The following is a 14,759-nucleotide window of genomic DNA, read 5'->3' as shown; positions in this document are numbered from 1 at the left end:
CGCCGTCTTCCTGTTCTACTGGTCCATAGCCGCGGCCTCCCGCCCACACCTCTGGCGGTCTCTCTCTCTCTCCCCCAACGAGGTACGGTGGGCGTCAGAGTTTACATCGGTAGCGGGGCGCGCCACCACCCGCGCCACACCCACACCTGCCGCAGTGACCTAGCCCTGCTGCTACTCACATATGGTGGCCACACACCGGCCAATAACAAGGTGCACTTGGTGGTGGCCACACACCTGGCCATGAACACAGTGCACCTGGTGGTGGCCACACACCTGGCCAAGAACACGGTGCACCTGGTGGTGGCTACACACCCATGGCCAGTAACACGGTGCATCTGGTGGTGGCCACACAACTGGCCAATAACACAGTCCACCTGGTGGCGGGTATCACAACCCACCGGGGTAAGACCCGGACACAACACTCGGTAAGGCAGGTCTGCCTCCGTCCTTGGACCTAACAAGGTTTTGTGGTTTGCGGTGTGCATTATTCTCTCCTTGTCTGTCTGTCTCCTCCATCCTTTCTCTTTCCGTTACTGCCGTTTGTAAGACCATCTCTTCAATATGGCACACATACGACTGTCGGCTCTGACAATACTCCCGTATGTGAGAAGAGGGATGGTATGTATATACCTCGGGTGCAGGTGCACAAGTACAGTGTAGATATCTCTGGTGCAGGTGCACAAGTACAGTGTAGATATCTCTGGTGCAGGTGCACAAGTAGTGTGGACACCTCTGGTGCAGGTGCATAAGTTATTTCCTTATGTGAAATGAAATCTAAAAGTTGAATTAAGTTGATGGATATAACGTGGTGCAGCACACAATGGGAGAACGGTTTCTAACTCCTCCATCATGTTCGTATTTACACACACACACACCCATGCAGACATAAACCATGACTGACTGGAAAACAAAAGAATGCCCACGAGGCTGCAGGTGCCTCCGGTCATCACTCGGTGATCTGTCAACCAGTTTGTGTCTGTACTGGCGAAGCAGCCAGGGTCTTCACCCTTCAGGCTCGATGGTCTTGCCTTTGTGGGGTGATCTAAGACCCGCTTTGTGTACAGCTTATATTGCTCGTCTTCCGGCCAGGTACCCTGATGCAGTGGCACACACGACGGGCAGAGAATAAGGCGCTGAATGGACAAGTCTGTTCTTAAAACACAACTATACATGTCGATCATCCCTATCAAACAGCTGTCAACTCCTGTGTGCAAGAAGGGAAAAAACATAGGTTCTTCTGGACGCTGGTAATGCCCCTGACAACCAGATGCCAATGCAACACTTGTGTTAAGGGAGAACCACTTGCCTCGCGACCTTGCAGTACCAGCCGGCCCTGCCACCGCCTCAAATTAACATTGTTTACATTCCCCAGACTCGCTAAGAGACCTCTTCTGCGCCATCCCTTGACCACCCCACACACCCTCACCACCCCACATACCCTGACCATCCCACACATTCTGACCACCCCACACATTCTCACCACCCCACACACCCTCACCACCCTATACACCCTCACCACCATCCCATATCCTGACCACCCCACACATCGTATTCTACCAAAGACTCATGCCGGGAGCATCCTACACGATTATGGGTCAACATTTTAAGCCAAGGAAGCCTCAAGTCTCACGAATTATGTAGAGAAGATAGTAGTGCAAAATATTCCGGTTTGAAAGCAAGCAGTCTGAAATATGAAATCCCCAGTGCAACATTTTCCTATGGCAGCCTATTTGTTATGAATCCCTTTAGTACAATGTACTGACGCCATGGATGCCAGTAGCACTATGCACGACACCAGAGATGCGTCGTCTAATACAACCCAAGACGTAGAGAGCAGAGACGCACCGCAAGACGGCCTTAACCACTTGCGACTAAATTTTTGCAGATGACTCAGCTCTGGTCCAAGTCGTTCATGTTGACAATATTACCGGACGGCGTCACAACGTACGGTGGATGCCAGCTGCGCCACTCCGCAACGAGCCATACATACACTCGTGGCAGCCTCGGCTCAATACCCTGAGTGTCGGGAGCTACGAGTCATGCGGACCTTAGGCTGGAGTCTTCAATAATAGTACCCCCTCCCCCCTTACCCCTACCAAGGAGGTCTCCTATCACGGCCTAATTTGGGCTCGTGCAGAGGCCGCGTGGGAGCCCGTGTGGGCCCCGCCACCTTTACCAGACCTGCGGGCCAGGCTGCCCCGCCCGCCGCAGTCACCACTAGGAAGTATGAGGTACACCACGACCCATGCCAGGCAGTAACACACGGCAATAACCCTCACATGTCTGGATGACGTATTGGGTACGACTTATGTATCATCGGTCAAGAAAAACACTGGGAGACACGCTAACTTGCTGGGCTGTCCTTGCCAGCAACCATGACATTTATTACTGCTGCCCTTACTTACTGAATTGTGGAGCTGAGCTTACAAGCTAAGGCTGACGAGTGCGACATCCTTGTTAACTAAGGCACAAGGCTAAGCTGGCGTGTGGGGTTATCCCTATTAGCTAAAAGTGAGGTCTTGGACTGTTCTTAAAAGTGGTACACTGCAGAAGCCTGAGTTGTTAGGTTGACACTTTAGCTAACGACGCTGACTTGGATCAAAGCTTCCTTGTTATTCGAGTCGGTCCTTGTTACCCGAGCTGCCGTGTGGGATAGTCAGTCCTTCAAGCTACAGTGATGAGAGGCAACCCTTCTTAGTCTTACGTTAGTAGAAGGGGGTGTGAGGTCACACACAAGGAACATGATACAACGTTGACTTTGCAACAGTAAAAATATTTGTTATGGCTTATGAATGAGTGGTGTTGTCACCTGGAGTAACCCGATACATTCTTGGCGAGTCCCAGCGGGTCGTGGGAGTCCTTGAGGAACCTCTAGTGGGAGTCGTGTGGGAGGGTCTGGGTGACCGGTGCACCACTTGCCAGGGTCTGGGAGGCAGGTGCACCACTTGCCAGGGTCTGGGCGGTGCATCTCGTGAATCATTTCTAAGCCATTTACTTCCTGGGTTAGTCTCTCACCTACGACTAATGGAGTACTGACACACGAAGGCCTCATCATGATTCAACTGAAGGAGAGGTTTTGTAGGAGATGAAAGACATGTGTTGGAATTAGTGAGACCTTTTACTTAAGGGCGCAGGAGTCCTCCATAAGCACTCACTGATCGTACAAATTGGCTGTCTGGGCGTTGTCCACGAAGGCTGGTGATATTATCAATAGTCGTTGGTTGTTTGGGCTTTAGGCCTATCAAGTGCCAGGGTCATTAAGGCCGTCAACGTAAGCTATATCCACCAACCGAAAAATCTTTCATACCTTCAGGTGTTCAAGATCATTCTAAGACCACATACACTCTCAATGTGCATGTGGCCCACCATATCAGTGACATCAGGATCAAATGGAGGTTCATGTTAAAGATCCAAGTACAGATGACTTCTGCAAATGAAAGGATATAATTGCACTATAATGAGCTTATTTAGTTGAGGTGAGGATAGCGTCATGGGATGATCTTGGCGGCCAGCCGTTCACTCGTTCAAACACAGCTTGACCGTGATGCCTGTTGCACTCTGCTAATAAAGCAGCAAGCCAGAGCAACTAGGCGGCATTACAGGACTACAAACTTCAGCCACTACCTCAGTCTGCATCACAGACAGACTAGCCCGTGACAGGGTCTATCATAGGAGCGATTTTAGTCAAAAGCCTTGTTCCGACTCTACAGATTTCAGTAGTAATATGAAGCTGAATACTTCAGACTTCACACCACCACAAACTTCAGCGTGATTTGAGGCAAGGAGCGTGGCATGACTGGGACAGGGGAACTTCTCAACAAGTCCACAGCAGCGAGCTGGCACGTCACCAACCCCACAACTGGTCGCTCTCAAGCCAACACAGCAACTGTCACGTTAAATAAGGCCGTGACGAACCACATCACTGCTGCACCAGTCCTGAGGCTCGGCGTCTAGGTTGCATCACAAGGTAACACATACAATAAACAAACTAACCCTTAATTAGAATAAGTTCCTTTTTACTGCGCGCTATACCAAGATATAATTGTGGGCGAGGCAGCAAAAAACTGAGGGTAGGCTTCAGGTGAGGGAGGGTGGGATGGTCCTGGTCTAGTCTACCAGCAGCAGCAGCAGGTGGGCGGCAAGGCTGGTGTACCTTGGCAGCTTGACACACACACACACACACACACACACGTGCAGTCATACACCCGTCACGCAAGTGGTGGTGCCCGCCTCGCCCCGCCCCCTCCCACCAACATACACACTCGTCCATACAGCCTTACCATAACAGCAACAGTAAGATACATCGAACCACACACACACCAACCATCACAGTCGCCAGTACTCACAGATACACCAGTGCCAACCAACACCCACACAGCCAGCGGGGCTCACAGTTGTAGGGGTGAAGACCGACATCCAACCCCTGGGAGCTGCCACCTCCACCGCCTCATCAGATTACTACAACTGGTTGCGTTGAAATCACCACCACACCAACCACCCACCACCACGGTGAGACTGTGGTGACACATCGTTATGTGTGCGGATGTGTGATGGGTCGGTGGTACAACACTGACCTAGTCAGTCTCTGACGTAATTAAGGATGTGTAAGAGAATTTAGGATGAAAAGGAATTGTAGGATCAGGGAGAACTGATGGCCAACGAAGGATGTGACGTAGAGTTGTAACAATAGTGATACATTTGCATGTATGGTACGTCTGTTTCCATGCTAAAGACCTCCCATTCCTTCTACAGAGAGGTGCAGCTGCTGGGAGCTGTGTGGGCGTCTCCTTGGAGGCGTGCTGGGAGAGGCTTAATGACTATGACAAAATGACTGACTATTCCCGACTTCACCTACATTCAACAGTCACTCGCTTAAACCAATCTAGAGTAAAAGAAAAAAAAAAGTTTCAAGGTTTTCTTAAAAACAAAGGATTTCTTCGTTAAGCACGATGACAAAATGTACCCCGTTAATTACAAGGTGGTGTTTGGCTTTCAGATGTTTCCCCTGCGCTTGTTTTATTTGTGATGTGCACCGGTAACAAAATGGTATGATGCTTAGGGTAGCACCGATATATGGTACTCATGGAGGCACTGATGTGGTACTCTTGGTATTACCGGTGTGGTACTCATGGTAAAACGGAAATATCAATGTACAGATGTACTTTCTAACTGGGGTTTTAGAAAGCAAACCATTATATAATATTATATATATATATATATATATATATATATATATATAATATATATATATATATATATATATATATATATATATCCAGGGAAATAAAGAAAATAATGACAACAGATGGACGTAATAATCACCAATCAAAATCTAGGTTAATGTAGTATAATCTGGATACAGGTTATATAAATTATACAATAATAATCGAGTGATAACGGGAGTGTATAATATTACGTGATTACAGGGTACTGGCAAGTGCAGATTATTGGCAGACGAGATAATCAAGAATTTATGATAATTAACAGTGATTATCAAAAAGGATAGCAGAAGCCTGGACCTGCCAAGTATAACTGAGGCTTGGGTCACTATATACAACTAAAGTCTAAATAATCAACATGGATGAAACCGGTCTGGATAATTAGTTAAGAGATTACGTAATTGAGCAGCACTTGAGACCTGGATAATCAAAGGACTGTGTGTGATTAAGGGGTAAGATGCGATACAGAATTATTTCTCACGGGTGACGGTATGTGACTGCGAAGTAGTCAATTACCAATCAATTACCACCAGTATATGAATTTGAGAATAATTTTAGGTTAGGATGTTAGGAGTGGTTTGGTGAAGTTACTTTTAACTGGATTGGTAAGGTTATTTTTGGTTGGTTTGGTAAGGTTAATTTTCGTCAGGTTAGATACATTTCAATACTAAGGTTAATTTTCCGAGGAACGACCGAACAATTGGCAAGGGGGAAAAGGAATGTCCTCGAACAATGTAAGCAAAAACAAAGGCCTCATTAATCAAGTAAAACAATATGGTTAAGACGAACATAAATAATGGTATGACTTGGTTAACCAATGCTTGATCGTTACACCTTGATAATACATATCCGCTGACTATAACTAATGGACGGTTATTGGAAGAATGTGCTAACCCATAGGATTCCCATACTGGACAATGCTCGGCAACTTACCTATGTTGACAAGTTTGATGCCGTCGTCAGCTATGGCGTTGAGAGCGGTGGTAACGTTCTCGAGCGCCTGGTGCTGGTTCAAAACTCTCTTCACTTTGCGAAGGCGTCGCTTCTGTAGCACTTCCACCAGGGTAACAAGGGCTAGGCCGTCACGTAGGTCCTCTGACAGGTCCTCCACCCGTATGCCTGTGTCCCTCAGCTGTACGTTTACCCAGTTCCTGAAGGTGTGGTGCTGGATCTCGACCCACATATCCTCTTGGTCTTTGATTCTCATACCCTTAGCGGCGTGACCCTCGGCACTCCTCGCCAGCAGTCCCGCGTGGCTCATCCTGAACTGTTCCTCGTCGTCCGACATCTTGCCTAACGATCTGTTGACTGTTTACTACCGAAGTCTGGTCACACGCCCGGCGACTTAACCACTTGCGAGGGTCTGGGTGTATTTACACGCTGCAGAACAAAGCGTCCCGGTTTTGCGGACAAAGTGTCATTCCTTCGTGCACAAAACATTTATCGTAATTCATGTTCTACTTGTCGTTTCTTCCGTTAAGCACTTACAGCAGCCACACCCCCAGGAACCCTCCATTTGTCCTGTAATTCATTCACTTTAATTCATAGTCGGTAACAAAATATATTTCATATTAAACACTTATTGATCTAATAATCTACAAAGATGTAACTGCTCATCTGGGCTGGAATATATAAGAAAGTTAACCCACCGTTGTAATATATGGTGGGTTTATGGAGGTGTAAGGAGAGCACACCAACACCACCTCTACCACGGGATCACCCACCTCAAACTGGCTTACCGACCCGACCCTCACTCCTTCCTCCACAACAGCACGCTGTTCAGTTGCCAACTATATATTTTTAATTTCTGTAATTGCTAATGCCTGTATTATCTTCAGACAATGCCATGTCACACCAAATAGGTGGTGAATTTAGTATGATAATGACCAAGTGATATGACAGTGAATTTCTTTCTGTTTGAATGAGAAATTTGAATATTTCCATCAGGAATTTCGCGTTTGAGTCATTCTAGATGGCAGCACCAAACCAGCATCTTGGGGTTTGTATGACACTACAGCCATATTCTAGCGATGCATTAATATCCACCTCATACCGTGTTCAGGTGTGATGTGACCAGCGACAAACTACCAAAATACAACTGAGCTCTTATAGTGTACACAGAGCGTCCTACAGACGGCCCGTTAAAATTAAGACGACAAAGGATTGTCCTGCTTCATATATCTTAACTATTGGTTATCTGGATCGACCAGTGACCCACCCCCGCACCCATCCCTTCCTGCTCTACTCCAAAACCCCACTATCCCTACCGTTCTCTACCAGGGATCCCTATCCACTTGCTCTACCCCATTAAAGTTCCTCTCCCCTGCCGCAGGAGGCCCTCCTAACCCCTCCTCTGCCTCACCAGGTCCCGTTACCATCTGCCCTGCTCCACCAGATCCCGCTATCCCCTACCCTACCCCCCCAACGAACCCCCTTTATCCCCTGCCCTGCCCAACCATGTCCCTCTACCCCCCCTCATAAGTCCCACTACCCCCAGCCTTGCCCTATCAGATCCCGCTACCACACATGCCATGTCCGCCAGGGTGTCATAAGCCACTGCTCTACCCCACTAGGTCTCCCTGTCCGCTTCTCCCTACATTACCCCCCAACAGATCCTGTTACCTCCGCCCCCTTGCCCTGCCCCACTAGGTTACAGTACCCGATGCTCTACTCCGCTGGTCACACGTCATTGTCCTGCTCCTCCAGGGCCCACCACACCATCCTTCCTCACCAGGCCCTAGTTCTACTATAATACCAGACTGGATCTACTTCCTGTGTCCTTATCCACGAGATCTCCCTCTGTTCACGCACCCAACTCTCGTGACCCAGCAGGTCTCTTATCCACTCTTGTGACCCACCAGGTCTCTCATCCACTCTCTTGACCCATCAGGTCTCTCATCCACTCTTGTGACCCACCAGGTCTCATCCACTCTCGTGACCCACCAGGTCTCTCATCCACTCTCGTGACCCACCAGGTCTCTCATCCACTCTCGTGACCCACCAGGTCTCTCATCCACTCTTGTGACCCACAACATCATCCATCCACCCTAAAGACCCACCAGAACACTCATCCATTTTAGTGATCCACTAGGTCTCCCATCTACACTGTTGACCTGTTAGGTCTCTCATCCACCCTAGTGGCCCAACAGGTCAACCTCTGCCTTGCTGCAACATGTCTTCCTCTATTCTCCCCCACCCCCACCCGCTCTGCTTCACCATGTACACCGTCCGCTCTGTCTTCCCCCGCTAGACTCATTTCCCTTCTCTAACACCATCATGGTCTACCCTCCCCAAGACCTGCCACGTCGTAGTTAATCTTCCTCTATATCCCGCCTCATCATGGTCTATCCTTTCCTTATGACCTCCACATCATGGTCTACCCTTCCCTTATGGCCCCCACATCATGGTCTATCCTTCCCTTATGGCCCCCACATCATGGTCTACCTTTCCCTTATGGCCTCCATATCATGGTCTACCTTTCCCTTATGGCCTCATCATGGTCTACCCTTCCCTTATGGCCTCCACATCATGGTCTGCTTTTCCCATGCCTTGTTTCATCATGGCCCGTTAAAATTAAGACGACAAAGGATTGTCCTGCTTCATATATCTTAACACCATCATGGTCTTCATATATCCCACCTGGAATGTACGTGTGGTGGCTGTTCTCGAGCACTGGTCCACTCCTAAGCCCATCAAGCTCACGCCTAAAGGCCTTGGTCTCGTGTGGTTAATTAACATCATGTGCGTTGTCTCAGTACCTAACATAACCAGCCACAGGCTTCCCAAGGATAGTCGCTCCCCACGAGGCGGTGATACGTAAAGGTCTACGGCACAGATGGCATCTCTTCCCATCCAGAGGAATAGTTTAACCATCAACAGAGGCGAAGGATTTATGGACCAGGCGTAGTAAGTAAAGCGTAATGTCAATAGCAGTTTTTTCAAGACGTATTACCCCTAGTGCTGCACGAACACCCATGGTCAACAAGCACAATAGTAACCCCGTCTGGGGTGATAATCTCCAAGGTGACGGAAACTATACTCGTAGAGGCCAAGTGTGTCGTGAGGACTTCTTGCGGCCAGTCAGTTGCAGGCGCCAACAGTATTAAGACTGGTGATGCAAGTGGTTCTGGGGTGAAGTCTGGCTTCATACCAAGTCATGGAATAAATAAAACAGGCGCCTGACGCACCCTCAGGTAACAAAAGCAGTCGGTTATGCACTTTCCCGCTCTCTCAGGTAGATACTAAGTGTTGCCGACATACTCTTTAGACATTCTGAAAGTGACATCAACCAGGGAGGTGGTACTGGTGTTGCCGACATCACCCTTGGATATTCTGGAAGTGACGTCACGACCGGGGAATGTATGTAGTGCCGTCCTCATCCTTGGACGTCTATCGGTGATGTCACCATCATGGCACGTACAGGTAATGACGTCACCATACTCCAATGGTCCTAATACTAACATCATCACTCAGAGATTGATAGATAATGACGTCATGCACTCAGACCTCCCAGTAGTGACACCGATACTCAAGAGACCGACAGAAGGGTGTTGTCAGCAGACTGAGAGAGAGACGAGCGGGAGGCGATGACGCGAGCTGGCCAGGATCACTGCTTACTGCAGCGTCCCCACCACCTGGTCAGCCGCGCCCTCATCCCTCACTCACACGTATCTGCAGCTTGTGCTTCACGCTTGTATGATTTCCCCCTTTAACACTGACTGACGGAGGATCGTTCAGAAACAAGTGACGTTATCTATGTTTTGCTGGCTGTGTCTTATCAAAATTTTCTATTCAAACTAAATTTTTTTCTTGTTTTATGTACTTTTCTTCTAGATCCTGTGGGGTCATCTGGGTCTCACGGTGCCCATAATGATTACAGATCCTTAACTATGTCTGGCTCTAGACGACCACCAGGAGAGAGATAGAGATAGATAGATAGATAGATAGATAGATAGATAGAGAGAGAGAGAGAGAGAGTGGGGGGGTTAGGTAAGAAGTGAGGCAGGTAAGTCAACATGACTGTGTACCCACTTGTCCTCAGGGCTGGTGATGAGTGCCTTGGCCAAAAGCCCTTGGGGCCGGCGGCGAGTGCCTCAGGCAGGATTTGGGTCTTAAAACACAACACTTGGTGAGAACTCACCCGCTGCCAGTTGATGTGGAGTGAGGGGGAACTCCCGCTTTTCAACGTGGAGGAGAAAGGAATTTTGTGGTGTCCATGACGGTTCTATGGTGTATGAAACCCGTAGGCTTACTCATATAACATGCACCTCGGCCTCAGTCTACCATGATGTTATGATATTCAGTAAGAGTAAAAATCAAATGCAATTTTCCTTCATAATGTTCCACTCGGTTGAATAAATATTGTTAATATATGATAATTGTGACCCTATTTATACAGTGAAATTCTAGTAAATACTAAAAGTTTGTATACCAGCAAGAATTACCTATACAGACTGTGGCCAGGTAAATCCTTCTAGTCTGATCCTAATTCAAAGGAATATCCAAATCATCTGACAAAGTTCTTCACAAGTGAGACGTGACGTACTCGGGAAATATCTTATACCCATCACGTTGGCAACAAGATTGTTACCAGACACCTCCACCATCATCAGGTAACCGTAGCGGAGAGTTAACTAGCGCTTTGTTTCCCGAACAATAAGTCTTTTTAGTACGTAAGTATTGTTTGATATTGTTCTCTGGGTGATGCAGGTGGGAGGAGGACAGTACAGTGAGACAGTGTCAAGGAGGAGAGTGGAGGCTGAGAAAAGCAGAAAACACGTAACTCTGCTGCTGGATGAGGAGACATTTGAGAAGCGGAACGACTCTCTGAACAACAGACGGGAAATATTTGCATAATAGAGATGAGTTAAATTACAGGATAAGCTTAGCCGGCAGAGGAGACACAGCAATTAAAGCTGTAGAATAACAAGGTCAAATTCCTCAGCCAGGAGGCTGGGAAATATCAAGGACAATTTCTTCACCATGAAGAATTAAACCAGATTCATCAAGGAAGGAAAATAACGCCAATATAATAATCAGAAAAGAAATAGATAACATATAACTTTAGGTGTATTTCAGGTACATGAGTGTGTAGTTTATAGAGAACATTGTTGGGCATAGATATGAAACTGAAATCAGGAAATTTGTATGGAGATTTAATATCTTTCAAATATCAGTTAAAGAACCTGTGTAGACAGTGTGAGTAGACGAGGGAGTAAAAGAAGGGGAAAGGGAGAAAAAGGCAACATGAAGAGAGTTAAGAGTAATGGGTGAATCAAGGCCCATGTTAGGCCGGATCGTGAGGAGCAACGCTCATGTCTACTTTTACTTACAGGAAGAACAGTCTCAGGTATTTCAGCTGCCACCAGCCGCCCATGTCACCTCGATATGAGCATTATCCAGCAGAAAGTAAGCTGTAAGACTGTGTATGAGAAGACTTGGGAAGTATACATCGTCCCTGACTTGTCGCTTGAGTCTGACCTCAGAGGAACAGACAAGGAAACAAACTGTGTGATGGCATATATTGACACAATATTCAGGTTTATGGATGAAATATCAAGCAGGCTATTCACTCCACATTCTTACATCAGATCAAAACGAGAATATGTTTCTCAAATTTGGTCCCAACACTTAAAGAAACAAAATATGAACTATTACAAGATGTTCAAAGGAAGTACCAATATTTAGAAAGTTGAATTACATAGAAAGGGTGATCTGCGACCTTTAAATCTCTAAACCAGATTGATATATACGTAAATGATTGTTCAAAATGTGCGTTAGTGTTAGGAAATAAAGTGAAACATGGAAACTTGTACAGGTTATGTTGGTGCAGCAATATTCCTGGCTAGCCCATGGTCTTCAGGGCGGCCGTCCATTGTACTGAAGATGGACAGCTACGTGACGTGTCTCTTCTTACCTGATGATGGTCTTTACATGATGTTTCACTTACAAAAACTATGCTACACTGCAGGCCATACAAGTGTTCTTGTTATCTTCTTCCTATTGGCTAGCTGTCCTCTCCCATGGTTGTCACAAATATATTTTGTTTCTATTCTATCTAACGTAGCCGCAGTGGCGTCTATGGCAACAAAAGCTGACGAGGCTGTACCAGTGTCTTCGGCCGCATCCGACATGCCCTCCTCACGTCAACACAGTAGTGAAGAATATCCTGTATCACACGTCACAACAAATGTAAAAGTTCTCTAAAGTCCTACAACAGTTAACTGTGTATGATGAAAACACTATATATTACCTCCTTTAAGTAGTTTACTGCACATTACTGCACCAGTGTGACAAAGGAGCCTGTTTTTTGTTAGTGTATCTGTCAGCCCGCGGACCATTCTTCGTATTTTACTTCATTTTTTGTTTTCTATTGTTTAAGAATAATTTGTTACTTGTAATCCTTCTCTCATGAGGTAACCACAATACGCGTGACTCAGTGAAAGGTTCTTGCTCATGCACCGCTGGGCAAGGGTCAGAGGGTCAGGACTCGTTAGTTAGGTAACCTTTACTAACCAGGAGCCCATACCTTACCGTAATGCCACACTCTCACTCAGACTTTGCAGTGGTCTTCACTACCCATAAATTGTGAGGGTAAAGTATTGTTTGGGTGGGTATAGATTAGAGGGAGTGAAGTAGGTTAGTAGCGGGGCGGGCGGTGCAGGACACGCCCAGACCGATGACTCACCAGCAGGTCTGGATCACCAGACATTACCATCATCCAGAGAGAAAGTAATACAATAATATATTCAGTGATAATACTTTATAAATCATACGTCTATAGTATCGTGTACACATTTGGTGAACATCCGTGAGATAATCTTGTAGCCAGAATAACGAGACAAATGTTTAAGCAATGCAAAAATAAACACACACACACACACACACGCATATCACGTATATCCAAGCCTCGGTTCTCATGAATAATTCACGCCGTACAGTACATGAAAAATTGAATTAGAATCCTAAATATCTACAAATACTGGTGTATTTTTTTCTGTCGAATTCGTCATCGAGGCATCCGTAGAGATCGTTGACTTTGAGGCAGTCCAGTTTACTGAGCATTATCCTCTGGCCGATGGTGGCGCCCTTCACCTTGGGCACGATCGTGGGCTTCCTGGGGTCGTAGCTGGGGATAGAAGACGAGACGGTTTAGGGCCACGAAAGAGTAACTGTGAGGGTGGGTGTGCGTCGGGTAAGGTCGTCAGGTATACACAAGTGGCTACGCGAGGAGAATGTTAATCTGGATCAGGCGAACAGAAGACTAGTCAATTCCTTTTACATCATTCAACTATGAAGAAACACGTCGTTCCTAATAAGTAAAGCAACTCTCCATAATGTCTAAAGTCAGTCGAGATTAATGTTCGGAGAGAGAGAGAGTTCAGCTTACGTGATTAGGTAACCAACTGAGCACATGTCTAGTTTCCATGATGAAGATATCGCTGGGAAGACACGCAACCAAGTTATAAATATGAAAGCGAGTTTCGAAAGAAAGGTGTATTGTCAGTCTCTCTCTGCGCAGTGACCCAGCAATTCATTTGCTGTCAAGTTTCATGCCTTTGGCCTTGGTTATTGTCTTTCCTTTCTCCCTTACCCACACATGGGCATCCGGCATTTATTCCCCAAACAGACAATCTCTTAACTGAAACGAAACATTTGACAACATTCAACTTGCACTTGTTCTTCATAACTTCGCTGTAGCCTTGCCATTTGGCAATACTCGTCAAAGGTACTGTGTGTGTGTGTGTGTGTGTAACATTGTATATATATATATATATATATATATATATATATATATATATATATATATATATATATATTTTCTTTTCTTTCAAACTATTCGCCATTTCCCGCATTAGCGAGGTAGCGTTAAGAACAGAGGACTGGGCCTTGAGGGAATACCCTCACCTGGCCCAATTCTCTGTTCCTTCTTTTGGAAAATTAAAAAAAAAACGAGAGGGGAGGATTTCCAGCCCCCCGCTCCCTCCCCTTTTAGTCGCCTTCTACGACACGCAGGGAATACGTGGGAAGTATTCTTTCTCCCCTATCCCCAGGGATAATATATATATATATATATATATATATATATATATATATATATATATATATATATATATATATATATATATATATATATATATATATATATATATATATATACATACATATTTGCAGAGATAGGAAGGACATAAATACTACGTGAATGTAGGTAGGTATGAAATTAGCCGTTAAGCCAGTCCAAGGCGGCAGGAACAATGGAGCTGGTGAGAGGGAGGTCATTCGGGTACAGAAAACAAACGGAGGAAGGTGACCAGACTGGCTTACCATAACTAGCTGTGTAGGGCTATGGGCGCTCTCATGACACATGTATTAAACAGAATAATGAAAAAAAAAAACTATGTTAGGAATCGTGATGATAAACATAAACAAAGGATGACTAACAAAATAGAACCACAAGTGGGAATTAATAGCCACAGGGACAATACTGCTGAGGTTACCTGACCCTCAGGGATGCAGCTGGTCCGACTATAAGTTCATTTG

The 14,759-nt window shown here is 46.1% G+C and overlaps 2 protein-coding genes across 7 annotated transcripts in view; both read right to left on the bottom strand.

The window, feature by feature from the left end:
* The window catches only part of jbug (filamin-type immunoglobulin domains fbug), a 152,943-nt gene extending 145,997 nt beyond the window's left edge, over nucleotides 1-6,946 (bottom strand). The window contains 1 exon segment of the mRNA XM_071694600.1: nucleotides 6,153-6,946. Coding sequence (XP_071550701.1) covers nucleotides 6,153-6,507 — 355 coding nt within the window. The 5' untranslated portion in view covers nucleotides 6,508-6,946.
* A 6,018-nt stretch (nucleotides 6,947-12,964) lies between these two features.
* LOC139766241 (hatching enzyme 1.2-like) overlaps nucleotides 12,965-14,759 on the bottom strand; it is a 100,057-nt gene continuing 98,262 nt past the window's right edge. For all 6 annotated transcript variants that reach the window (XM_071694598.1, XM_071694596.1, XM_071694597.1 and 3 more), the window contains exon 8: nucleotides 12,965-13,347. In XM_071694598.1, the coding sequence (XP_071550699.1) occupies nucleotides 13,176-13,347 (172 nt within the window). In that variant the 3' untranslated portion in view covers nucleotides 12,965-13,175. The remainder of the gene's footprint in view (nucleotides 13,348-14,759) is intronic.

This window comes from Panulirus ornatus, chromosome 57, assembly GCF_036320965.1.
Source record: "Panulirus ornatus isolate Po-2019 chromosome 57, ASM3632096v1, whole genome shotgun sequence".
Lineage (NCBI taxonomy): Eukaryota > Metazoa > Arthropoda > Malacostraca > Decapoda > Palinuridae > Panulirus > Panulirus ornatus.
Note: the sequence above shows the minus strand (reverse complement) of the source record. Positions and strands in the feature narration are given on the sequence as shown.